This window comes from Tursiops truncatus, chromosome 19 (genome assembly GCF_011762595.2).
Source record: "Tursiops truncatus isolate mTurTru1 chromosome 19, mTurTru1.mat.Y, whole genome shotgun sequence".
Lineage (NCBI taxonomy): Eukaryota > Metazoa > Chordata > Mammalia > Artiodactyla > Delphinidae > Tursiops > Tursiops truncatus.
The window spans coordinates 14564490-14589540 of NC_047052.1; the positions used below are offsets into that span (position 1 = coordinate 14564490).

The window sequence follows — 25051 nt, forward strand, 5'->3', positions numbered from 1 at the left end:
AAAGGTCTCCATGGTTTAAGACCCAATTCAGTTAAGTGGTGACAACCAGTTGATTCTGAGTTTTCTTTTCAGATCATGTATTGCCATTAACATTTTATACTGTTTCAAAGGTCACATATTCATGTTCTCCCCCAGTTCAAGGCAGTGTGCATTATGTATGCCTAGGGTTATGTAACTACAATTTCTAGAAATGGTAAACAGCTCAGACTAACCCTAAAAATAAATTCCTCTGGGATTTTTTGTGCAAATATCCATCTGCCCTCACTGCAGGTTCATCATTACAAAAATCAGTTTGAATCAAGCCAAGAGACAGAGAAGTCATTAGACTCCCTCCTTTCTGTATCCTTCCTGTAAGTGCATACCTCTCTCTCCACCTAGAAGGGGTTGGGGAGGGACACACACACACACTTTATCCCAGGAGCTCTTCCTAATCTTCACTACAAAATGGAAAGAAGGTGTGGAGAAGGGGAGTTCACGTCTGTAAGATTTTGGTAGAGGAGCCATAAGAGCTTACTACATTTGCTTCTTTATAGCTAGTTCCCACTCCTTTGATGATCACAAGTCATCTTTAGGCCTAAATCCTTTGTTATTTCTACCACAGATTGAGATTTAGATAGTCCTTATTTTAGTTTCAAATAAACAGGCTGTATTTACCTGGCTTCCAGGTTTGAAGGATTTTTTTTCCTTGAACATTTTTGTATTGTTGAATATGGGGACAACTGAACTAGGGAAGGAAATAGCATGAAAAATACTTTAAAAAAGTGATAAAAATTGGGCTTCCCTGGTGGCGCAGTGGTTGAGAGTCTGCCTGCCGATGCAGGGGACACGGGTTCGTGCCCCGGTCCGGGAAGATCCCACATGCCGTGGAGCGGCTGGGCCCATGAGCCATGGCCGCTGAGCCTGCGCGTCCGGAGCCTGTGCTCCGCAACGGGAGAGGCCACAACAGTGAGAGGCCCGCGTACCCCAAAATAAAAAAGTGATAAAAATTAATTTGGTCCTTCTGGATGGAAGTTCAAATCTGAACACTATTCACTGTATTAAGTAAATGTCTAGAGTCTGTTACTGGCTAACGTTTTCTACTGCAGCTTTTATATTTTCCTCTCGTTACATGGAGATGAAGGTGTCAAGTAAATTTAATATTAGAAACAAAGATGAATTTTAACTAAGCCACATACAAGATTATAGAAATGTCACTTATCAAACAGCACCAAAGGGCACTTCTGCATAAATTAGATAATTGCCAAGGCCTACTTCCTTCTACTTCTCAGTTAGGGGGCTAACTATCACACTCTCCCTCTTTTCAATAAGGGACTATCAGGGATCATCTGAGTACTGGAACACATAAGCTCCCAACTTTCAACCACTCTCACTTCTATGGAAGAGTTCATATAAAATAGATCATGAAACAGAATTCATTTGGCTGGTCAAGCCTTCCTCTTCTTAGACACAGATAAACTTGAACAAGTCACAAATAGACGCTTTAAACTAAAAGTTCATGACCACCTCTAACACACAATTCATCTTGACATGATTTATTTGCCTTGTTTGAGAATTCACCCATGTGGAGAATACCAGCATGGAAACAATCACTAGTTAAAATTTCCAATTGCACTTTTCACTGTCTGTAACTTCAAGTTTTTAAAAATTTGTTCAAGTTCCTCTTTTGGTGAGATTTCTGTGTAAAAGGAACATTAACAGGTCAGTAAGTTTAGCTCAAAGCTCTGGAATAAGAACTCATCAAAGGCTTCTCTAATCCACTTGTAAGAAGTGAGGAAGCAAAATTTAAATCATTGAGTATTGACTTTTTATTAGTCACTGTTCATAATTTGTTTCAACCAAAAGACAATACACACAGCAGAATTCTAATGCATCCCATGTAAATGTTTACATCCATTTTATTCCTCTCACCTCTAAGACTTATCATTTAAAATTTTTTTTACATCTCAAAAATATGTCTGCAATAATTAGAACTTCATTAGCCGTCCCGCCTGGAAACAGCCTTTTAATATTTTTACAGTAAAGAAGATGTGATGGGGCTTAATGAAAATGTAACTTACAACATTATGAAAGAAAAGGGACTATACAGGGACATAGTGGGAGTTCACAAAGGAAAGAGTTCAGAAGCTCTTTCCCATGAAGCCCCCAAAGAGAAAACAAAAACAAAACACACAAAGCGCAACAGCAGGTTCCAAAAACAAAAACAAAAACAAAACTCCAATGTTCCATGTTGAAGTCAGAATCAGCCTCGTGGAAGTTCAAGAAGCAACTGTGCATGCTGCTTCAGCCTTTTCTTCTGTTTGAATGTTCCAGGTCCTGGAACCCTGTAGATGGGACCCACTCACCGCTATTGCTTGAAAAAGAGTTATTCACTTCCAGTTCTACAAGCAGGCCCACCCTCCTGAGCCAGAGCTGGTCAAAGTGTTTTAAACTTCAGGACTTTCTGAGCACGTCTCTTTTCAGTGATCCTCCCCATTCCCAAACTCCTGAGTGCACAGACGTGTACCACCTCTCCACCAACCACAAAGCTCGTGAGTATCCACTTTTTGCTCTCTAGCTCACTCTCTGTTTAGGACAATGTGGGTAGTACACATTCACTAGAAAAAAACATACGCATTCAAACTTTCCTTCCCCTAGTTCTCATAGCCCAAATATTTTCCGATGCAGAAGATAATGAAGTTGAACCTTGAAAACAGTTATCCCCTAATTTCCAACCTCTCAGAACAACATAAAAATGGAAAGCATGTTATATAGTAGACGGAAATACTCAAACCGTTAGTGCTAGACAGTTTTCTTATATAAATGGGACAAACAAGGGGTATGAAGCACATCTTTAATCTACAAGAGGGAAGAATCCCCTCCCAAATGTTACAGTGAGGAATGTTTCTTTAAATTAGAAAGACCTTAAAATGAACAGATAATCACTATACAGAGCATGAAACATTCCATGGCTGTCCAAATTACCTCGAGGTAACAGCACCGGAGCATAGTGGGAGAAGCTTCTCGGGTAGAGCACCCTTCCTACAGTTTTCTGAGATTACTTAGACGAATTCTCCTTTAGGATTACTGTGGGGGTGGGGAGGGAGTACAGAATAAAAACTACTCTGGAAGAGGGGAAAAACTGAGGTAAAAGTGCATGTGAAATTGTCCAAGTGTGTTTAGGCTCACTGCTTATCACCCTGGAGTTATGAAAACAGCCATGGAAATCACCCTTTCCTCACAATGGCTCTGAAGTTGTAAATCTAAACAATTTTGCTCCCCCGTGAATGGTTATACTAGGGAAAGAAAGAACTGAAATGTGCAAGTATTCATAGAAATTAAGAGATTTCTCCTTTAGCAGCACGGCCAAATGAGAGGAGAACGAATTCTGATCCTAGAAACTAAGGCACACTGAAGCTTTCAAAGATCCAATCATTTGAAACCGTCTTCACAACCATCAGTATCCTAGGCAGTTAGTTACCTGGCCGCTAGTCCTTCAATACGGTGCTCAGGTTCACTCTCTGGAATCATTTCATATTCTACACAGCACCCTTTGTGTTAAGGCCATGATTTTTACTCTGTCTAGACAAAGCTATGGATGATCACATAACTCTACCTCAAAACTACATTCACGCAAGGAGACACTTTGTTCTGAGAGTAGACCCTTTCCAGCCCCATTAGCTAGCACTGTCTCATAGCATGATCTTCAGCAAATTTCTGAGATTCAAATCAGTTCAACTAAAGAAACTTGAGCTGGTTAACTATAAACGTGAGAGAGAAAATAAAGCCTCAACCACAAGAGGAATGTTAGACAAATTCTATTCAAGAAATCCACCAATATTATGTTAATCCTATCACGTTTCACAGCATTACGTATCCATCCAATGAAATCAGTCTGCAAAGAAACCTTTAAAGACTATTTTTCATCACACAGGCAGAGCAGTTGTTTGAAACACACACTAGACCACAATTACTTTACTGAAAACTACGCACAAGGTAATATCCTGTTCTTGACTCAGTCAACCATTTACCCAGTAGAATAAGTTTTAGCAAATCTTGCTCTTAAATACTAAAATAAGACCAGAAAGTTCCCCCTTTGGAGCCTTTAGTTCAACTCCAGTTTGTCAAATGTTAGGAATAATCTAGCATCTGATACAGAGCTAGATTTGACAAGACACTGAAGATTTTAAGTAAAGGCTTGGTGAAATGGAGGGGGAAAAATGGATATCTGTATCCAGTTTTAAGACCAAAGCCAAAGTGGTCCTTATACTGTACTCAATACAGTAATGATTGCAAATGTTTTAAGAGCAAGGTGGGCCTGACTTTTCCTTTTCTTTAGTACATCAGACATGGCACCTGTGCACCTGAACATACACAGTACATTCAACACGTGCCACAGGAGAGTCACCTTACCTCATGCCAGCAACTCAGTGTTAAGGTTTGATAACATGAGGGTCCTTTCTAAAAGCACTCGGTACTCTCACTAGTTTAAAAAGCTCCAGATCTCAAGTCTTTGATGCAGATACTCATAAGATTGGCCTCTCTTGAAAGACCAACTTCTCGCACTCAGGAAAGGATATTCCTACCCTATGGTGTCTATAAGACTTCCTCTGACATAGGGAGCAAGGAAGCTACAAGGCTTCATTCCAACACCATAAAGTACGATATAGGAAAGATTTCTTTAACTGCGTGGTCTTTATTTCAGTGCCAGTGTTACAGATACAACACAAATGTTCCAGTTAGAAGAAGGAATTCAAACGGAATGCCAAGGTCCAAGCCAGGCTCAGGAAATAAAAAGGGAGATTTGGAGTAATGGAGAAGATGACTCCAATATGCTCTAGAGTGAATCAGATACTCACTCTTCCTGTGGGCAAAGGTGCTTTTGTTAAGGAGTCTGAACTTTAAAAGTGGCAAACTCCTCTTTCCACCCATTTACCATAGTTCAGGCAAGTCATGGGTTTGGGAGAAACTTTAAAATTTGTAGTGGGAATAGGGGCATTAATAACTATTAATATACCTTTTGTAAATTGTCCACTTTGCACTTTAAGGGGAATCAATTTTGAAAATCATGGAGAGTACTCATGACTACAGCTAAAGAATGCAGAGAAAGGGGGGCTGGAAGAGCCTTTGAAGTTTCTATTACAAATAGAGCACCATATCCTTCATGCCAAATCTAAACAAAAGCTCTTTTTAACTGCATCTGTCCAGTGTTTACAAATAACCTTTCAAGGTCTGACCAGTTCTTGGTAACAAACATACATACATGTGTGTGTCTGTGTGTATACAGCAATGCACAGAAAAGGCTACCAGGAGCCTAATGCCTCTTTCAAACATTGGGGGAACCAGTAGAAAAAGGCAGGGCTCCCTCATGTCCACCGTTACATTTCCATTCTCAATGCCAGATGTAAAAAGCGCCTGAAGATGGTAACCCAGCTAGTGAGGAGTAAATACCCCACCTCGCCCAGTCCACAGAGAAACACAGTAAAAAGAAGGGGCAACTCTTTGCTGCAGAGACAGAGTGAGTGTCTTCTTGCCATGAATTCCAGTCCTCTCCTCCAGACCAGCTGCTTATTTCCTCAGGGGCCCAGGGAATGTTGATTCTGGCTGTAAATGTAGGAGGGGTGGAGAAGTGCAGAAAAAGGAGAGGAGGAGGAAGAGTGCAAAGTAGCCTCCAGAAGCAGCCGGCCTCAACAGTGGAGGAGAGGAGATTAGTCTTTAACAATGCTTCAAGGTCAGCAATAACTTTAGGAAAATCCTCCTCAACAGTTCTCTTCAGCTCCTCATGCCCATGGTACAGTTGCGGGGGACTTGCAGCGATCATAATCTCCTTCCCAGAGTTCCTTTGATTGAGTGGGATAAGAATGAGAATGGTGCTGGACCCTCATTGCCAGGACTGAGGGGGAAAGTTGTTCACCTCTGCTAGATCTTGCATTGCTGAGCCCTTGTGATTATATGTGAGCTTGATCCGCATTCGCAGCTGTTGCTGTCAGAAGAAAAGAGAATAAAAAATTACACACTGAAATAAAATCTTTAGAATCTGTACAGTCTACAAATAGACTTTTAATCTTAGAAAACACATATTATTTTAAAGCAGAACTCTCTTAAAAATGAAACACAGGCAAAAAACAACAACAAAAACCACCTAATACTCTAGCTATTAGCCAACATCATGCAGTCAAGTAGAGAAAATGCATCTCCAGAACTCACTGTTGGCTTCAATCCTAGAACCACATTAACAGGACAGAACCACTCAGGAGTATTTTCACAGAAACATTTGCTAAGTGCTTTTCTCAAGATTCAACCCTTGTATCCAATTTTCTAGAAAAATTAGGTAAACGTACTCATCTTATGCTCTACATTCAGATATACTGGTTGCTTTGTCCCCCTCCCCATGCAAAAACCTAGACTTTTAAGCCTCTAAATAGAGAAATCTTTAAATGTGCATTTTAAAGATTTTTTTTTTTGATGTGGACCATTTTTAAAGTCTTTATTGAATTTGTTATAATATTGCTTCTGTTTTACGTTTTGGTTTTTTGGCCATGAGGCATGTGTGATCTTAGCTCCCCGACCAGGGATCACATCCCCACTCCCTGCATTGGAAGGTGAAGTCTTAACCACTGGACCGTGGGGAAGTCCTCTAAGTGTGCATTTTAATGAGATGCCACTAAACCATTTTGTGTGTCTGGGCTTCACTTATTATCTACAAAAGAACAAGGAGGTTAGACCAGACATTTAAAAAGATTTCTTTTCTGCTGTGAGTCAGAAAAACCTTTGAGAAACAAAGCAAATTTTATTTCAGGGAATATGCTTACACCTTGCTCAGATAATGTCTTCAACTGTGCTACTCACCTTCTGTGGGTTCAGAACTTTAATGACTTGTGTGATGGTCCCCGTATTAAATGCTGGGACGATGCTGCTGCTAGGAGACAGAAGCTGCAGCTGGAATGTCTGGGGGGAACAAAGGGCACTCTTCAGAAAAATACACTTAACACTATGTCAGAGATGTCAACAAATACAGTCAGACACGCAGATGATGGTTCAATTACCAGATTTACCTACTACTAAATTCTATTTGTTTTTCAGATATCAGCAATTCACAGCATGTGGGCTATCACTTCATGGCATTTATAAAACGCCATTGTTTCTAGCAATGAGCTACTCTTTCCTTCCTGGTAGAAGCAACTTTAGCCTACCTCTTTTCAAAAAGTAACCAATTCTCGTTCTGGCAACCTCAGTTAATAGTAACTGATCAACTATGTAACTAAAAAAACAAAACAAAACAAACAACAGCAACAAAAAAAATGGGTCCCTGCGGTTAAAAAAAACTAGAAAGAAATGAAAAGCTTTCTAAAAATAGTAAACCAGCACACTAGTCACCAACTACATGCCTTCAAACTTTTGTGTATTTGGACAGTTGGGATCAGAGACTTGAACCTTTGTTTTCTAAAGCCTATATAATCTGGAATGTGTCAAGGGTTACTCCTACAGGACAGAGGTAAAGGAAAAGCTGAAAAAAGCCAGTTTGTTAATATGTATGTGGAACACATCAGGATCTCTACATTGGGGACACAAAGCCCTAACAGAAAAATTATGTGCAGAACTAACCCATACAGCAAAAGACCTGGAAAAGCCAAACACCATAATTTATTGAGTGCTGGTGGATTTTGTTTGTTTGTTTACAGGGAAGAGAGATAAAGGAGCTGTGAGCAAGACAGGTAAGTCATAGTTAGCACTATACAGTATGTATGCAGCTATTTTACAGACTAGGGTTACAAAAATTTTCCTGAAAGTTTAGTCTCCTAAAATATTAGAGAGAGAGGAGAATTAGAGAGAGAGAAAGAGAAAGAAGAGAAGAGGGGGAGAGAGAAAGAAAGGGATGGAGGGAGAGAAAAGAGAGAAGGGCAAAGGGGAGAGAAGGAGAGGGAGGGAAGGAAGAAAGGAGGGAAGGAGGTTCGTGGGTCTAGGTCTTCTCTAAGGCCAAAAATTATAAAAGCAGAAATTTAATCTCAATGCACAGGTTTATTACTTTGGGACTTATTCATAAGTCTACTGTCAAGATAAATTATGTAAGCTAAAATTCATTTATTTACATTTATTTCATTAAATGTTAGATGGCATCAACTGTAATTCACACCATTATTTTATATACCACTGAGAAAGAAAATAGGCTGCCAATGAAACTATGACAAGGGTATCAATTTTAAAATGTACCTCAATTTCAGAAATAACAAAAAGTAAAAATAGTATTAGTAGAATCTACGAAATACAACGTTTTGAAGTTCAAGATACATCATGATATGCAAATAGGCATTGTATAGTACAACACCAAGAAGAAGGCCATACTTTAAAGCAGAGACAGTATGTTGCTAGAACCGCAGCGTAAAATAATAAGTATAAAACTCTAAGTTGTAGCAACTAACATTTACTGAGCACCGAACATACGAAAAGTGCTTAAAACAGTACCTGGCACATAAAACTCATTTATTCCTCAAAGGAACCCTATGAATTAGATATCACGATGACACACCCCCTTTGCAAATGAAGAAACGGAGGCATAGAGATTAAGTAACCTGCTTAATGTCATACAACTAGTATTGAAACCACTAACTCTACTGCTTGTAAAACATCTACATTATTCTGACTCCTAAAAATCCAAGTAAAGAAGGTTGCAAAGTCAGCAGTAACCACAAGTAAAAGGTCTTCAATTTCCAAAATTGTGTTGTCTGAATGTCATACTTCACATGTCACTGAAAAGATCAGATTAGCCTAATCTATCCCAGGGGTTGGTAAAATATGGTCCACGGGCCAAGAATGAACAGACACCTCTTTCTGCAAGTGTTTTATTGGAACAGAGCCACCACCTTTATATATTGCCCATGACAGTTTTGGCACTATGACAGCATATAGCCTAAAATACTCACTATCTCGTCTTTTACAGAAAAATTTTGCCCACTCCTCATTCTACATTTTCCTTTTTCAAAACTTTTCATTATTCAATGATGAACATAAACACTCCTTAAACTAAGATTTGGTATAAACAAAACTTCAATTTACAAAAACAAGCAGTCATTGCCATCAATAGTAAACTAGATGTTAATGAAGGAGGAATGTTTCTCTCACATTATCAAGAGGCAAAAACTTTTAATTCTGATCCAGTGACTAGAAGAGAATATCAAATACATGAAGTCTCTCATCTTGATTGAACTTTAATTCCACATTACAATTTGTGCTTTTTAGGTCTTTACCACTGTACTACTGAACCCCAACCTATCCTCAGTGCCCCGAGCATTAATGAATCACCTTGTAGAATTCTGCTCTGTCGCTATTAGGCTGCCCTTCCTTTATCCATTGTAGACAATACTAACTGTAAGAATATTTTGACTAAGCAGAAAGTGTTCATTAAAAATGACATGCTTAGTTAAAAAAAAAAAAATGACATGCTTTAATGAACCATAATAGTTAATTACTGTTAGTTTGAGTTAAATCTGCAAATTTAGTTTAATCTCTGAACATTAAAATATATCCCTTACCAAATACATAAAAAATAATCAGCCAATTTTTAATTCAAGGAAAAAGGCCAAGAAGACAATTATAGTACCTTTGGTACTGCAGCCTGGAAAACAAAGTCCGTCATGTCCAGCTCTGTGCTGTTGGAGGCCTGTATCGTTATCACTGTGACACTGGGGTTGGTGTTTGACCGTTCAAAGGTGAATTCTATCTTCAAGCCATTCTTACTGTATGCTGTGATGGAGGGGATGCCTGGGAAAGCACAGGGAGATCAGTCTAATTGTAGTCAGCCTAATGCTTGCAAAATTATTACTTCCTTTCTTCAACAACTATCTCTCATTGCGCTAATGATGATAACACCAGTGATCGTACCTGTAGCAATGTCATTGAAGAGAGGCTGTGATGAAAGCCCATCCAGCAAGAAGGGGGGCTGGGATATCTGTGGGACTGAGGCAGGGGCGGGAGCAGCAGCTGGAGCACCTAAATGAAACATCCCAAAGTTAGGTCAATCTTAGCCAGAATGACAAATCTCACCAAGAAAATATGGAAGAAAATTATCATGATCTCAAATTAAGGGAAGGATGCCTTAAACAAGATGCAAAAATAACTAAAAATTCAAATACTTTAAAATGAATAACTTCTGTTCATTAAAAAAAACCATAAAAAAATAGACCAAAGGCAGAAGAAAATGTATGCTACAAAATAACAAATGGATGATTACCCAGAACTATAAATATCTTTTACAAATCAATAAGGAAAAAAGTTAACCTAATTTAAAAGTGGTAAGAGAAGTGAACAAGCATTTCACAAAAGAAGGACTGCTTTGATTAATTCTTGCATATTTACACAGGGAGACATGTTACAAAAAGTGTGCATAGCAAGATAATTTCTAACAATGAAATTCTGGAAACAAAATGTCCATCATCAAAATAATGGGTAAGTAAATTGTGGTACACTGACAAAATAAAATACTATACATATACAGCAGTAAAAATGTGAATGCACTAGAAATGCACTTAACATGGATTATTCACAAATACAATGTTTAGCCAAAAAAAGCAAGGTATAAAAGTACACATGCAGTTGGATACCAGTTCTAAAAAGGCAAAAAATGGCAAAACAATACTACACACTGTATCATTCTAGAAATACACATGAATGGTAAACACCAAAGCTAACACTATTTTAGAATAGATAATAGTTACCTCTGGGATCAAGAGGGAAGGAGATAAGGGGGCAGTACACAGGGAATGTCAACTCTCTTAGTAACATTTTATTTTACAAGCTAAGTAGATCAAGGCATTTATTAATTTTAACACACACACACACCCTGGGAGAGGTGGTGTGGAGTGGGGGAAAGAAATCATCAGATTATCATACTTATTTGATCCTTCCAAATAAGAACAAGTTAAGGAGGGCCAGGGATAGAACGTGATCATGAACTAACAGAAATCAAGATTCTAAGAAGAGGCATAAGAAAATTCAGCAAAAGAAAGAGAATGCATTTTATGCTTAAATAGATTTCAAACTACTTATAAAATTAACTTAAATTACACCATTTAAAAAATTCACAAAATGAAATAAAGGCTGAATTAGCTTAAAAAAAATAATGCCCAAGTACACTAGAAAAAAAATCACATACTAAAAATTAGCAAGGAAGGTAGAAATACATATGGCTAAGCAAAGCACAAGGAGCTAAAACAAATGTGGACACCACAGGATGTGCAGTCAAGCAGATTACCAATGAAGAATATAAACAAATATTCACATAGTTATCCTAGTTTTTATAAATCTAATCTAGTAATTTTCCCACAATTTCCATTTTCAAAACAATTTTAGAAACATGTTCCCATGGAAAATCACGGGCTACCCAAGACACACAGGCAACATATGAGTCCCTAAGTCCCCCAAATTTTAGCTTTTTTCCTCCTGCAATGGTACAATACGTAGTTTTGAGAAACAACAGAAACTCACTGCTCCAGTTCCTCTAAAAGCTCATACTAAATTTATTTCCTACTTTCTACTGATTTAAATTACTGTGCATTACGATATGACTGTAATGATGGCTTAAAGAATCTAGAACTCAAAATTTTTTTACTTAAAAATTAAAAAAAAGGGAAAACGTGTTTAAACTCATTATGAATAAGGAAAGGAAAATCTAGACTTTTTAACATTTTATCATTTTACTTTTTCATTTAAGACTAGAAAAACAAGAAAGTCAGAACAAAAACAAAACATTAAGACCCCAAAAAAAAAAAAAAAAAAAAAAAAACATTAAGACCCCATGATAAATGAGTTAAAGGATACAAAAGGAATGTACGAAAAGGAAATTCATGTATAATGCACATATGGATAAATATAAAACATTCCCTTGAATGAAAAAATAAAAATTAACAAAATGATAGCATCAATCTTTCAACTGTTAGGGCTTTTTAAAAAAGACGATAATATTTATGACTATACAGTGAAACTCATGGCCATATACATTGAGGAAACGATAAATAACATTTACCAAGTGCCTACTATGTGTCATGCATGTACTAAGTCACTGTTCCTCACAATACCCTATGACGTTAAGTATTTATCCTTCTTACTTTAAACAGATTCAGACAGATTAAGCCTAACTTAACTTAGCCTAAGAATGTAAACCCAAAATAAATTTGGACAAATTTATGTAATAACGATATGTTGAGGCATCAGTTATGATAAGAAAACTCTGGAAACAAACAAAATGCCCAATAGTAAGGAACTGAATAAATAATGGTTCAAACTTCTTAATGAAATATTAGACAACCATTTAAAATTATAATTGGTAAGATTATGTACTAACATGGAAATGCTATTATGTTAATAAATAAAGCATATCATCTATACACTACAGTTTGTTTTGGACATGCCGCACAGCTTGCAGGATCCTAGTTCCCTGACCAGGGTCTGAAGCCAGGCCCTAAGCAGTGAAAGTACATAGTCCTAACCACTGGGCTGCCAGGGAATTCCCCATACACTATTTTTTTTTTTTTTTTTTTTTTTTTTTGCGGTACGCGGGCCTCTCACCGCCGTGGCCTCTCCCGTTGCGCAGCACAGGCCCCGGACGCGCAGGCCCAGCGGCCACGGCCCACGGGCCCAGCCGCTCCGCGGCATGTGGGATCCTCCCGGACCGGGGCACGAACCCGTGTCCCCTGCATCGGCAGGCGGACTCCCAACCACTGCGCCACCAGGGAAGCCCTACACTATGTTTTAAACATGGGATTGTTTTTGTTTTTCCATATATCTAGGATAGCTTTGGCATCTCAAGATTTGAAAATGACTATTTGTAAATGGCTCTAAGTACATGACAAGTAACATTTTTAAATTCTGTTAAGACAAATACAAACCATAAGCTCTGGGAGGCTGCTACGTTAGGAAAAAAATCATTTAGCTTGTGATAGCCAGTCTAGATGAGCATTCAACAACTTTATCCTATGGCTGTTTTCTACGTAAGGTCATGTATGCTGTAACTCTCCATTATACTTTTAAAGAAGTCACTTAAGATAGAAATTATATGCTACAGTGATACTCTTGGACTCTTTTTTTTTTTTAATTTATTTTTGTCTGTGTTGAGTCTTCATTGCTGCACGCGGGCTTTCTCTAGTTGCGGTGAGTGGGGGAGCTACTCTTTGTTGCGGTGCGCAAGCTTCTCATTGCGGTGGCTTCTCTTGTTGTGGAGCATGGTCTCTAGGCATGTGAGCTTTTGTAGTTGTGGCACACAGGTTCAGTAGCTGTGGCTCACGGGCTCTAGAGCGCAGGCTCAGTAGTTGTGGCACGGGCTTAGTTGCCCTGCAGCATGTGGGATCTTCCCGGACAAGGGCTTGAACCCATGTCCCCTGCATTGGCAGGCGGATTCTTAACCACTGTGCCACCAGGGAAGCCCTCTTGGACTCTCTTGAACTCTTGTGTTCACAATATCTCTGAACACATTAATTACAAATGTCTACTACATATAAATAAAGAAAAGATATTCCCAAATGAAAAGTTATATTTGAATATTATAACCATGGATGACTTTCTCCTTCCATTGCTTTAATACCAAGGAGAGAGACAGGGAGAGAGAGGGAAGGAGGAAAACAGTTGACATCTCTCCACTCTCTACAAACGGCCACAGTTCTTGGAAACTAACCATGAGTAGAAAGAAACCTGGAAAAAGTAATGTATTTCTTGGGATGTATTTCTTTTCTAACCTGAGACAGTCCTTTCTATCTTAAAATGCTATGAGTAATTTACTCTCCAAAAAATTAAAAATTAGACTTTAAGGAATCCCTATTAATTATCTCTAGAGTATTAGTATGGCAACATATCCCAGATGTTGTGAAGACTCTTGCTTTTCACTTAGCCTCTCCCATCTTCAACTGTTTCATGTGCTAGATAGAAAGGCTATGTTCAGTACAGTTTTCCCCTAAGGCCCTTGTCCCTAACCAAGCATGAAATAACTCTAGTCTGGCCTCACCTGTAAGGTTGATGTCTCCCAGCAAATCAAGAAGTTCTCCACCAGCAGAAGCTGGTTTGCTTGTAGGTGCAGTTGGAATGACAGGTGTTATGTCATTTCCTCCCAACAAATCCAATAAATCATTGGCCTAAACAAGGAAACAAAATCTTATTCATTAGTCACTGCCTAATCTGTATCTGATGCAAAGCCCTTTCAACACTTAAAAATAAAGAAGAGAACCATCAATCAATCCAGGAACACTGAAAGGTATCAGCTAAGAGATAGGTTCTAAGGAACTATAAGATCATGAAGATCCCCAGATAAGCAAGGGAAAAGCTACCTGGCTGGTGGGCTGTGGCCCAGAGGGTGGTGGCTTGGTCTCTAGAGGAGCTGGTTCTGTCTCTCCATTTGTCTGCACAATCTCAGTAGGGCCATTTGTGGTTACTTTTTCCATGACAGGCATTCTCTCAAGCAGAGCAGACCTGAAAGAATCTGAAGTGGTTAAATTCTAGGCAGTTAACCTAGCTTCCCTACCCAAAACAATCACTGTAACTATATTGGAGCCAAACATGTAGAGACATCTCCCCTCCCCACATCCCAACACAGACACTAAAATAGAAGCTGGATTACAAGAATACATGACCTAAATTCCTGGCTGGATTAAGGGCAGGCAAGAAACACTGAATGGACAAACTGTCCCTCTAAATCCCGAGACACTGGGAATTCTCAGTGATAGAGAAATTGGAATGAAAGAACAGCAAATAAGTACATTATTAGCAGTTTCCAATTAAGAAGATACTGGGGCTTCCCTGGTGGCGCAGTGGTTGAGAGCCCGCCTGCCGATGCAGCGGACACAGGTTCGTGCCCCGGTCCGGGAAGATCCCATATGCCGCAGAGCGGCTGGGCCCGTGAGCCATGGCCGCTGAGCTTGCGCGTCCAGAGCCTGTGCTCCGCAACGGGAGAGGCCACAACAGTGAGAGGCCCACGTACCGCAAAAAAAAAAAAGAAGAAGATACTGCATAACAGAAGAGGGAAAAAAGATACTGCATAACAGAAGACACTGCACACCAAAATGTTAATAGTAATGATATCTGAATGCGATTCTCTTGAGAAAAAAACAACTCCCACTTCTTCACCAAATAAAATGGAAAATGAAGCAAACTTTCTCTACCAAAAGAAAGGTGAGAAGGGGACTAAAGGAACATAGTTCACTTATTTCTTTAGAGGCTAGGCAGAATAGAAGATGGACAAAACACAAGGGGCCAAGCAGTTAGAACTAAACAGAGTTGTGAAGTCCGGCTAATAAAGCACGAGGGATGAATCTCCTTTACGGGTTTATCGTGACAATTTGTTTGAGATGCTAAGAGGCACATGCATTGTTTACTTTCTTTTACTTACCTCATATGGTCATATTTCTTAAAAAGTGCATTATATTCTACTGCCCTCTGCTGGAGCTCCACATCAATGCTGCTTCCATAGATGGAAACCACTTTCTTAATTCGGCTTTGGGATAAAATGACAAACAAATTCAAATACCCAAAAGAAAGTTCATAAACAAGCAGAGAGAATAATGTTTGAAACAGAGGGTTCTGGTTAAAATTTTGAAATGCTCTTTTCTTAATGTACATAACTTTTCAAAAACAAAACACTTTTCCTTTATGTTCATTCATCTGACATATAGCTCAAGACCATCATACTTATTACCATCATACTTATTCTAGTTGTAATACTAGATTTTGTCTGTTAAATATCTCATACCCTAAAATTTGCTAGACAAAAGTACCGATTATTAATTTGCTACAAAAGAATAAATTTATAGTGTTCACTCTCTTTTTTAATAACTTTAAAATAAGCTTTTATCAACAAGTGGGTCATGGCATCAGACTTCTTTCAACAAAAGGTCATTACCTGACACCAAATTCTTCTACTTCACAATTTAAATAGTAAAAAATACCATTCTTCACGAGGCTTAACATTAAAAATTAAAGCAGACGGCTTCCCTGGTGGCGCAGTGGTTGAGAGTCCGCCTGCCGAGGCAGGGGACACGGGTTCGTGCCCTGGTCCGGGAAGATCCCACATGCTGTGGAGCAGCTGGGCCCGTGAGCCATGGCCGCTGAGCCTGCGCCTCCAGAGCCTGTGCTCCGCAACGGGAGAGGCCACAACAGTGAGAGGCCCGCGTACCGCAAAAAAAAAAAAAAAGAAAAAAAAATTAAAGCAGAAGGTCTAAGAGAACTAAGTTTAAATATGCTTGGCTGCGAGACTGATCCAAGAATTGACTTTTCGTCAAAACAGTAAAAAGAAAAAAATAAACCAGAACCCTTATATGGGAAAATAACTTCGCTACTTTGAAAGAGAAAACAGGCATGGGGGATGACAGGGAGCAAAGTATAGATAAAATAAGGATTAACCATGAAATGATGATTGTTATTGAGGAATAAAGGTATATGCAATTGATTTTACTATTCTACTTTTGCTTTTGCTTGAAATTTTCCATAATAAAGTTTTTAAAAATTACAAAACAACATGTTCACCCTACTTTTTCTCCATACTCACTTTACAGTACAGGTGAATCGAGTAGAAAGCTTCATAATGGCAGTGAGGGCATAACCTCGTGTCACTGAGGTGGACATATTAGAGATTAGGACACTTTCTAAAATATCCAACACTTCATCCTCTGTTACCTGTGCAGAAAAAAAAAAAGACAATATAAGATGAATTTTAACTGTAAATATCTACATCTGATATTAAGTCACAGGATGTCACCAGAAAGACAATCCTGCCATCATCATTACCAAAGCTTCTAACATAAACTGTGCTTTGCCAGAGTAACTGTACAACCTAACCCACCAACCAGAAGCAAGTAGGAGGGAGGTAAAAAGGATGGAAAATACCCATTGGGGGCTAAGAGGCATTTTATGACTTTCAAAGGCAGAAGGAGAGGAAGAAAGGAAAAAGATACATAGAGTTAAAGTGTTGTTGCCACAACTTCTCTGAAATCCAGTCCTTTAATGAGCAAATGGAAACATGGATACACTCTCATTTCTTATCAGCCAGAGGGTAAGAGAAACAATGTAAGTCAGTCTGATGGGATGGGGGGTAGGTCCTAAACGCAGTTTTAATATCTCACAATGGCCCAGTAAGTTCCAACTCAAAAATCAGCAGGTTTTCCAATGTAATTCTGGAATTGCTTCTTTAAAAGGTTTTCAAGGAATCAATCTCAACTGATTAAACACCACTCTCTTAAAACCAAAAAATTGTTTTTCCCCCTCCTTAACCAAGAGTGACAAAGGGTACCTGAATAGGCTCTTCCTCTTCACATTGGCCAGACACAAGAAGATCTCCATATTCACCTATACACCAGGCAGCTACTTGCACCAAAGGTTGCTGTCAAAAGAAAGTCACCATTTGTCAAAGATTTCAGTCCTTTAAAGGATTAATACAAATCACAGGTCATCTAATCATAAAGGTCAAAACTGAGGCACCTCTAGAGTGACAGTAGTAAGAGCATATCAGGAAAATAAAGGGCAATTTCCCCCCAAAAGTGAAAGTACTTACCTGAGAATAATCACCAAGAATTGCTTTGTACAAGCGCTGGACAGTATAGGCATGCATCTCCACACTATTCGTTATTAACTGGATCAAGTTGGGAACTGCATCATCACGAACATAGCTTCCTGCCTAAAAGGAAATGCGGACAGTTAGCCCTAGAAACACACAGTAATAATAAGAAATGTTAGCTAGTATTGTTGCTGTTCAAAGGAGACTACTACAAAACACCCTCAAAGATAAAGTTGTTTCCAATTCTCATGTTTATAAGCAGTTCAAACTTCAAAGTCTTTTTTTTTTTACTGGAGTATAGTTGATTTACAATGTTGTGTTACTTTCAGGTGTACGGCAAAGTGAATCAGTTATACATACACATATATCCACTCTTTTTTTAGATTCTTTTCCCATACAGGCCATTTCAGAGTATTGAGTACAGTTCCCTATGCTCTACAGTAGGTTCTTATTAGTTACCTATTTTATATATAGTAGTGTGTATATGTCAATCCCCATCTCCCAATTTATCCCTCCCCCCTTAAAGTCTTATTTAAATGAATATTCTAAAGTTTTAAGATTTTATAAAAAATAAAAACTTCTCTTCGTCCAAAGTAAAAAAAAAAAAAAGTTTAAAATTTAAGAAGCCTTCTCTACTCAAAACAGGTAAGGTCTACGATTACAAAAATTTAAGAAATACATTCACTGGGAACTTAATTACAACAACCTCTCCCTTCCCACAACTCCCCAACACAGGTGTTAAAATCACATGAGCTAGCTATAGTAGTCACGCTACTCTGGGGGATGGAGAGTACGTGAACAGTTCAAAAAGGCTTGTTAAATAAGATGAGACTGAAATAAATAGTAACTTTTAAAAAACCTGAGTTTAGGGGACTTCTTTGGTGGTCCAGTGATAAAGAATCTGCCTTCCAATGCCGGGGACGTGGGTTCGATCCCTGGTCGGGGAACTAAGACCTCACATGCTGCAGGGCTTAGAACTAAGCCCGTGCGCCTCAACACACATGCTGCAAACTACAGAGCCCACGCACTCTGGAGCCTGCGTGCCACAACTAGAGAGAGAAAACCCGCACACCACAACTAGAGAGAAGCCCTTGCACCACAATGAAGAGCCCACACGTCACAACGAAAGATCCCAAGTGCCTCAAGAAGATCCTGTGTGCTGCAACTAAGACCCGATGCAGCCAAATAAATACATAAATAAGCAAACAAACAAATAAAAAACCTGAGTTTATTCACACTCCTTTAAAAACTAGTTTATAAATATAGAACCAATAAGTAGTCCCAGGAATAGGAAATATTTTGTATTTAATTATCCACATTAAAAAAAAAAGAAAACCTTGATCTCTTTATTGTCCTCTTGACTAGTGGAATCTTGAGATTTACAACCACAAAAACAAAATACAGCTATTTAACCTATGAGGAAACTAAATTTTGGCCTTATCAGAGCACGATGATAACCAGGCTGCACAGGACATATAAACAGTGGAACCTGTGCCTAGTATCAGCCCACCTTGGTCAATCTCCCATTACTGGACAGAAGAGTTGATCGGATTTACAAGACTGAGACCAGGCCTACCCATGTGTACTTTAGAGAGGAAAAAGACAAAGAAAAAATCCCAGGTGGCTGGGATACCCACTCCTGTTAAGAAACACAAAGACAGGGCTTCCCTGGTGGTGCAGTGGTTGAGAGTCCACCTGCCGATGAGAGGGACACGGCTTTGTGCCCCCGTCTGGGAGGATCCCATGTGCCGCGGAGCAGCTGGGCCCATGAGCCATGGCTGCTGAGCCTGCGCGTCCGGAGCCTGTGCTCCGCAACGGGAGAGGCCACAATGGTGAGAGGCCCGCGTACCGCAAAAAAAAAAAAAAAAAAAAAAAGAAACACAGAGACAGAGGGAGAGAAGTTTAGGGAAATGGTCAAAAAGGAAAGGTGAGAAGCTAAAAAGCAGGTAATTAGTGGTGTGACTTAGATATTTACATTCTTCCCTAATAGGAAAAAGCAGAGTGTTTTATTATTTTTTTTAATAAATTTATTTATTGTATTTATTTGTTATTTTTGGCTGCATTTGGTCTTCGTTGCTGCGAGCCGGCTCTCTCTAGTTGCAGTGAGTGGGGAGCTACTCTTCACCGCGGTTCACGGGCTTCTCATTGTGGTGGTTCTCTTGTTGCAGAGCACGGGCTCTAGGCGCGGGGGCTTCAGTAGTTGTGGTATGTGGGCTTCAGTAGTTGTGGCTCGCAGGCTTAGTTGCTCCGCATGTGGGATCTTCCTGAACCAGGGCTCGAACCAGTGTCCCCCTGAATTGGCAGGCAGATTCTTAACCACTGCTCCACCAGGGAAGCACAAGCAGAGTGTTTTAAATAAGAGAAATCATCAACATGATCTAATTGACATTTATAGACCACGCCATTCAACAACAGCAGAATACACATTCTTAAGCTCACACAGAACATTCATTAAGACAGATCACATTCTGGGCCATTAAAAATAAATTTAAAAGAACAGAGGGACTTCCCTGGTGGTCCAGTGGTAAAGAATCCGCCTTCCAATGCAGGGGACACGGGTTCGATCCCTAGTCGGGGAACTAAGATCCCACATGCCGCGTGGTAACTAAGCCCACGCACCACAACTACTGAGCCTGCACACCTCAACTAGAGAGACTGAGTGCCACAAACTACAGAGCCCACACGCTCTGGAGCCCACGTGCCACAACTAGAGAGAGAAAAACCCAAACGTCACAACTAGAGAGAAGCCTCTGTGCCACAACTAGAGAGAAGCGCAAGCTCTGCAATGACGAGCCCCTGTGCCACAACAAAAAGATCCCGCATGCCACAATGAAGACCCAAGGCAGACCAAGATAAAAATAAATAAATAAATATTTTAAAATAAATAAAAGAATAGAAATCATGCAAAATTAAACTAGAAATAAGTAATATAAAGATGGCTGAAAAGTCCCCAAATATTTGGAAATTAAATAACACACTACTAAATAACACATGGATCAAAGAAAACATTGGGAACAAAAAAACTATAGACCAATATCTCTCATGAACACAGATGCAAATATCCTTAAAAAAATTAGAAAATCAAATACAACAATAATGCATTAAAAAACCTATATGTCACAACCATGTGGGATTTATTCCTGATATGAAAGGCTGATTCAGCATTCAAAATTCAATTAATGTAAGCCAACTATACTTCAATTAAATAAATAATTTTTTAAAAAATCAATTAACTTAACCTAGCACATCAATAGGCTGAAGAAGAAAAATCATATGATCATATAAAAAGAGAACATAAATTGATTGGAAAACCGAAAAGTTGGAGCAATTTTTTAAAAAAGGTTTTGATTTCGATAAACATTTTTCTCCAGGAGCTCTAATTTTTCCCTTCTTTTGAGCCTTATAAAAACCATCATATCTTTTGTTAGAATATAGTTTCCCAATTAAGTATACTGACTTTTAAACTTTTACGAAATTAATTCATTGTAGGTAAACTATTTAATTGAAATTTTAAAAATTTCAATGGTATCATTCCCTCCTACAGATGTTTCATAATTTACTTAACCCATGCCCATTTGGAGACTCCTGGTTGTTTCCAGCTTTCCCCTATTATAAATAAGATTAGGATGAACACTTCTGTAATATACATTTTTGCACAGTGACCTTTTATTTTTCCAACAGAAAGTCCTAAAAACATAATTAATAAAGTACTGCCTGTTCTCTATTTTCTAACTAGCACTAGGAATTAGATTAAAAAGTATGACAAGTGAAAAATGATACCTCACTTTTATTTTATTTACTATCTCTTTAAGAGTAAGGGTATTTTTCACTGTTAACTAGCCATTTCTTCTTTTGTCAAATGTCTGTTCAAATGCCAGTTTTTCCTTTAGTGTTTCACTTTTTCCTATTAATTGTAAAGTATTTATAGATTAAAAATATTAACACACTGTCATATGTTACAATGGTTTTTCCCCTAATTGTCATCTGCCTTTTAACTTTGTAGACTTTTTTTTCCTTCTGCTATACAAGTTTTAAATTTTAATGTGGTCAACTTCGTCAACGTTTTTTACTTCTGGTGACATAATTAGACATAGATAGTTATGCCACTACATTTTCATTTTTACTCTTAAATCTCTAATCCCTGTCTATTAATTGATCGACTGAGAAGCTCCAAAATTCTGGAAGACTACCAAAGAAAGGATATTCTATAAAATCATAATTTAAAATCCAGAATTTAGCCATTCAAAACTTTCCAATGATTTTCATATTCAAAATAAAATCCTAACTCCTGTAAGGCCTTATAGAATCTAGCCCCTGCATCAAGCTTACCATTCTCTGCCTCTCTCACTCTACTGGCTTCACTGGCCTTCTTGATGCTCTCCAGACAGGTCAAGCTTGTTTGCTACCCTAGGGCTTTGCAACACTTACTGTTCCCTCTGATTTGTACACTCTTCGCCCAAACCTTTGCACAGCTCCTCATTTAACCAAGTTCTCTACTCAATGTTACCTCCTCTGAGTGACCTGCCCTATTCTACCTAAGACACCTGGCCCACTGCCCCATATCCCATCCTCTTCTGCCATCAGTATAGTCCCATATGCTACTTTAGTATTTTTCATAGCATTTTCCCCTGCCTGAGAAGAGAGTGTTACATATTTCCCCATGAATTTCCTACCTCCCCCACTAGAATATAAGCTTCATGAGAACAAGGGCTTTTCTGACTCGTTAATCGACACATCCAGCCCTTAGTATATGTTGACTTAAGAACACTACTTACCGTTGTCAGAACGCGCATAATTGTGTCTATATGCCACCGTTTGGAAGGTGCATACCTGAGAAAATAATGGCACTAGGTGAAAACACTGGAACCTATAAACTAAGCTCTGCTCAGTGACTTTCAAAAATCCTGTCCTACAGCATTTTTTAGGTTCACAGGTTAAGTGATTACATCTGGATCCATTTTACCTTCAAAACTAGCAGCAATTCCCATTTCAAAGGGTGATGAAGTGGTACATAGTCAAATTCAGATGTTCCACGTAATATGCAATAGGAGTTGCTGAGCTGAGAACTGGGGACTCTGTCTCCAGTTTTTCAGAAAATAAATCATAAAGTCAGGACAGGAGAGGATAGAGAAGAAAGAAGAAAAGGGACTCTTCCGAGACCCAGGCACACCAGGACTAGAAACTTGCTCCCTTAAATTCACAGTGAAAAGAGGGGAAACAACCATACTACCAAAATCTTGAGGTACTTCTTCCTAAAAGTTTTACACAGAACCACCATCCAGATGCTGTAACTTTTCTATTCTTTTCATCAAAAGGACATCATAGATGAGAGGTTAAAGAACAGATAAAAGAGGAGATTTTATAAAAGTGGGATTATTTTGGTCTTAGCATAATGCTTAACATTAGATACTGGCTAGAATGGCCTTCTCAAACCTAATTTCTAATGGGAAGCCTGAAATAAATGTTACATGTTTAAACATGTTTACAACATTTCCCCCATGTTTTAAAGATGCTTTCCAAAAATTTCCAAGCATTTTTTACCAATGAATATAAAAATTAAATCTTACTTTTCTGCAGCAAGGAAGATTCCAGATGCACAGTCTGCTTTAAATTCTGGCTCACATGAATCCAGAAAATAAAGCAATTCCTTCATCATGCCTCGAATATTATTCCCATTTACCAGGGCAAAACTCAATTCCATTGCACGCCTTGCAGGGGGGAGGGAAAAAAAGTTATGATATTTACAGTGGGAATGAAACAAAGACCCAGGTATGTTGTCTTTGAACACCAAGCACTAGTGGATGTATTGATGTCTTTGCATGATCTTATGATCCCAATCTTTGCACATGAGATAACCAAAGTTATCAAATTTATTTTGAACGTTCATCAACACTTTTCTTCAAAAATCCCCAAGAGATATACTACTAAAGACCAAAAATGCAGTTTGAGTTCAGCAATCTATTCTATGAAGCTGAAATTTAGAATACTTAAAAGGCTCAAAAAGAGAGGCAACAAAATTATTACCCAATGATAATAACTCTGCGTTATTCATTAAAAACATGATATATAGTCACCATACTCTCCTTTTATTACATCCACTTTAGTCCAAAGATGATGTAACATAGTTTACATCAAAAGGTACATAGAAGAGTAGAATAAAAACAAACCTTGAGAGCTAAGTGAAGTTAGAGAAAGACAAATATTGTACACTATCACTCATATGTGGAAGCTAAAAAAAGCTGAATGCATAGAAACAGAGACTAGAATGGTGGTTACCAGGGTCTGAGGGGTGGGAAAAATGGGGAGATGTTGGTCAAAGAGCACAAACTTCCACCTATAAGATGAATAAGTTCTGGAGATTTAATGTATAGCATGATGGCTATTGTTAATAACAATGTATTATATACTTGAAAGTTGCTAAGAGAATAGATCTTAAATATTCTCACCATGAAAAAGAAATGGTAAGTATGTGATAGGATGCAGGTGTTAACTAATGCTACGGTGATAATCATTTTGCAATAGATAAGTGTGACAAGTCAATGTGATGGACATCTTTAACTTACACAATTATATCTCAATAAAGCTGGGAAAAAAACTGAAAAAGAGAATAAGAGCCATGAAAAGGAAAAAAAGGGTATGTGCTATGAGAGCAAATAGGAGTTTCTAAAACCGCCTATCAAATTTGGCAATGAAGGCAAATATGGACATGTTTTACATATAAAAGTTATAAGGTTACGACAGGCATCTTTTCACATTTGGTCAATAATGTCAAACATGGCATATAATTAACTTTCAAAAATCCCAATTTAATAATACTTTCATCTTAGTTAATCTACAAGCAACAAAAACTCAATCCTTACAGAAATGCAATAATAACTAATTCTTACACAGTGCTTAAGTACTTTACATATGTTAATCCAGTTAATCCTGCATATAACCTTTTGAAGTGGGTGCTCTTGTATCCACATTTTGCATATGGGACAACTGAAGCACAGGAAGGCTAACTAACTAGACAAAGTTTATTAAGGGCAGAGCTAGGATTTGAAATGAGGCTTTCTGGCTCCAGAGTCTAAGCTCCTACTGTTATATAACCTGTCAAAGAGACCCAGGTTTTACTTTTGAAATGCAAAGCCCAGTCATGAGCTATACAGAAACAACACAATAGAAGTCAGAAAGTCTGATTTCTATTCCCACGTCTGCCATGTCCAAGGGGTAAGGTTTGGAGTAAGTCATTTGATTCCTTTGGTACTGTATTTTAATCTGTTAACTGGGGATAGAAGTAATTGCCTAGTCTCTCTTACTGGCTTGCTCTGAGAACCAACTGAGAGAGTGCTTATAAATCCTTTGCAAAGCACTATGTAAAAGTTGTTATTACTGACTCTAGGTCTTATCTTTAGTTTGCCCAAGCACTTAGCACCTGTTCTCTGCAAATAAAAGGAACACAATTATCAATGAATGTTTGTTAAGTGAATAGTTTCAGAGATCATTTCAAATCTAATTTTTTCTGGTTTGAACAGTAAACCAAAAGTTCACTGAGGCCAACTATAA

The 25051-nt window shown here is 38.4% G+C and overlaps 1 protein-coding gene across 1 annotated transcript in view; it reads right to left on the reverse strand.

Moving 5' to 3' along the window:
* Window positions 1-1516: 1516 nt before the first annotated feature.
* Window positions 1517-25051, reverse strand: part of AP1G1 (adaptor related protein complex 1 subunit gamma 1) — an 81233-nt gene continuing 57698 nt past the window's right edge. The window contains exons 12-23 of the mRNA XM_019935558.3: window positions 23071-23211; window positions 22279-22333; window positions 17501-17623; window positions 17240-17329; window positions 16499-16626; window positions 15344-15448; window positions 14286-14427; window positions 13967-14093; window positions 9856-9963; window positions 9575-9735; window positions 6826-6924; window positions 1517-5959 (exon numbers count right to left, since the gene is read on the reverse strand). Coding sequence (XP_019791117.1) covers window positions 5858-5959; window positions 6826-6924; window positions 9575-9735; window positions 9856-9963; window positions 13967-14093; window positions 14286-14427; window positions 15344-15448; window positions 16499-16626; window positions 17240-17329; window positions 17501-17623; window positions 22279-22333; window positions 23071-23211 — 1381 coding nt within the window. The 3' untranslated portion in view covers window positions 1517-5857. The remainder of the gene's footprint in view (window positions 5960-6825; window positions 6925-9574; window positions 9736-9855; window positions 9964-13966; window positions 14094-14285; window positions 14428-15343; window positions 15449-16498; window positions 16627-17239; window positions 17330-17500; window positions 17624-22278; window positions 22334-23070; window positions 23212-25051) is intronic.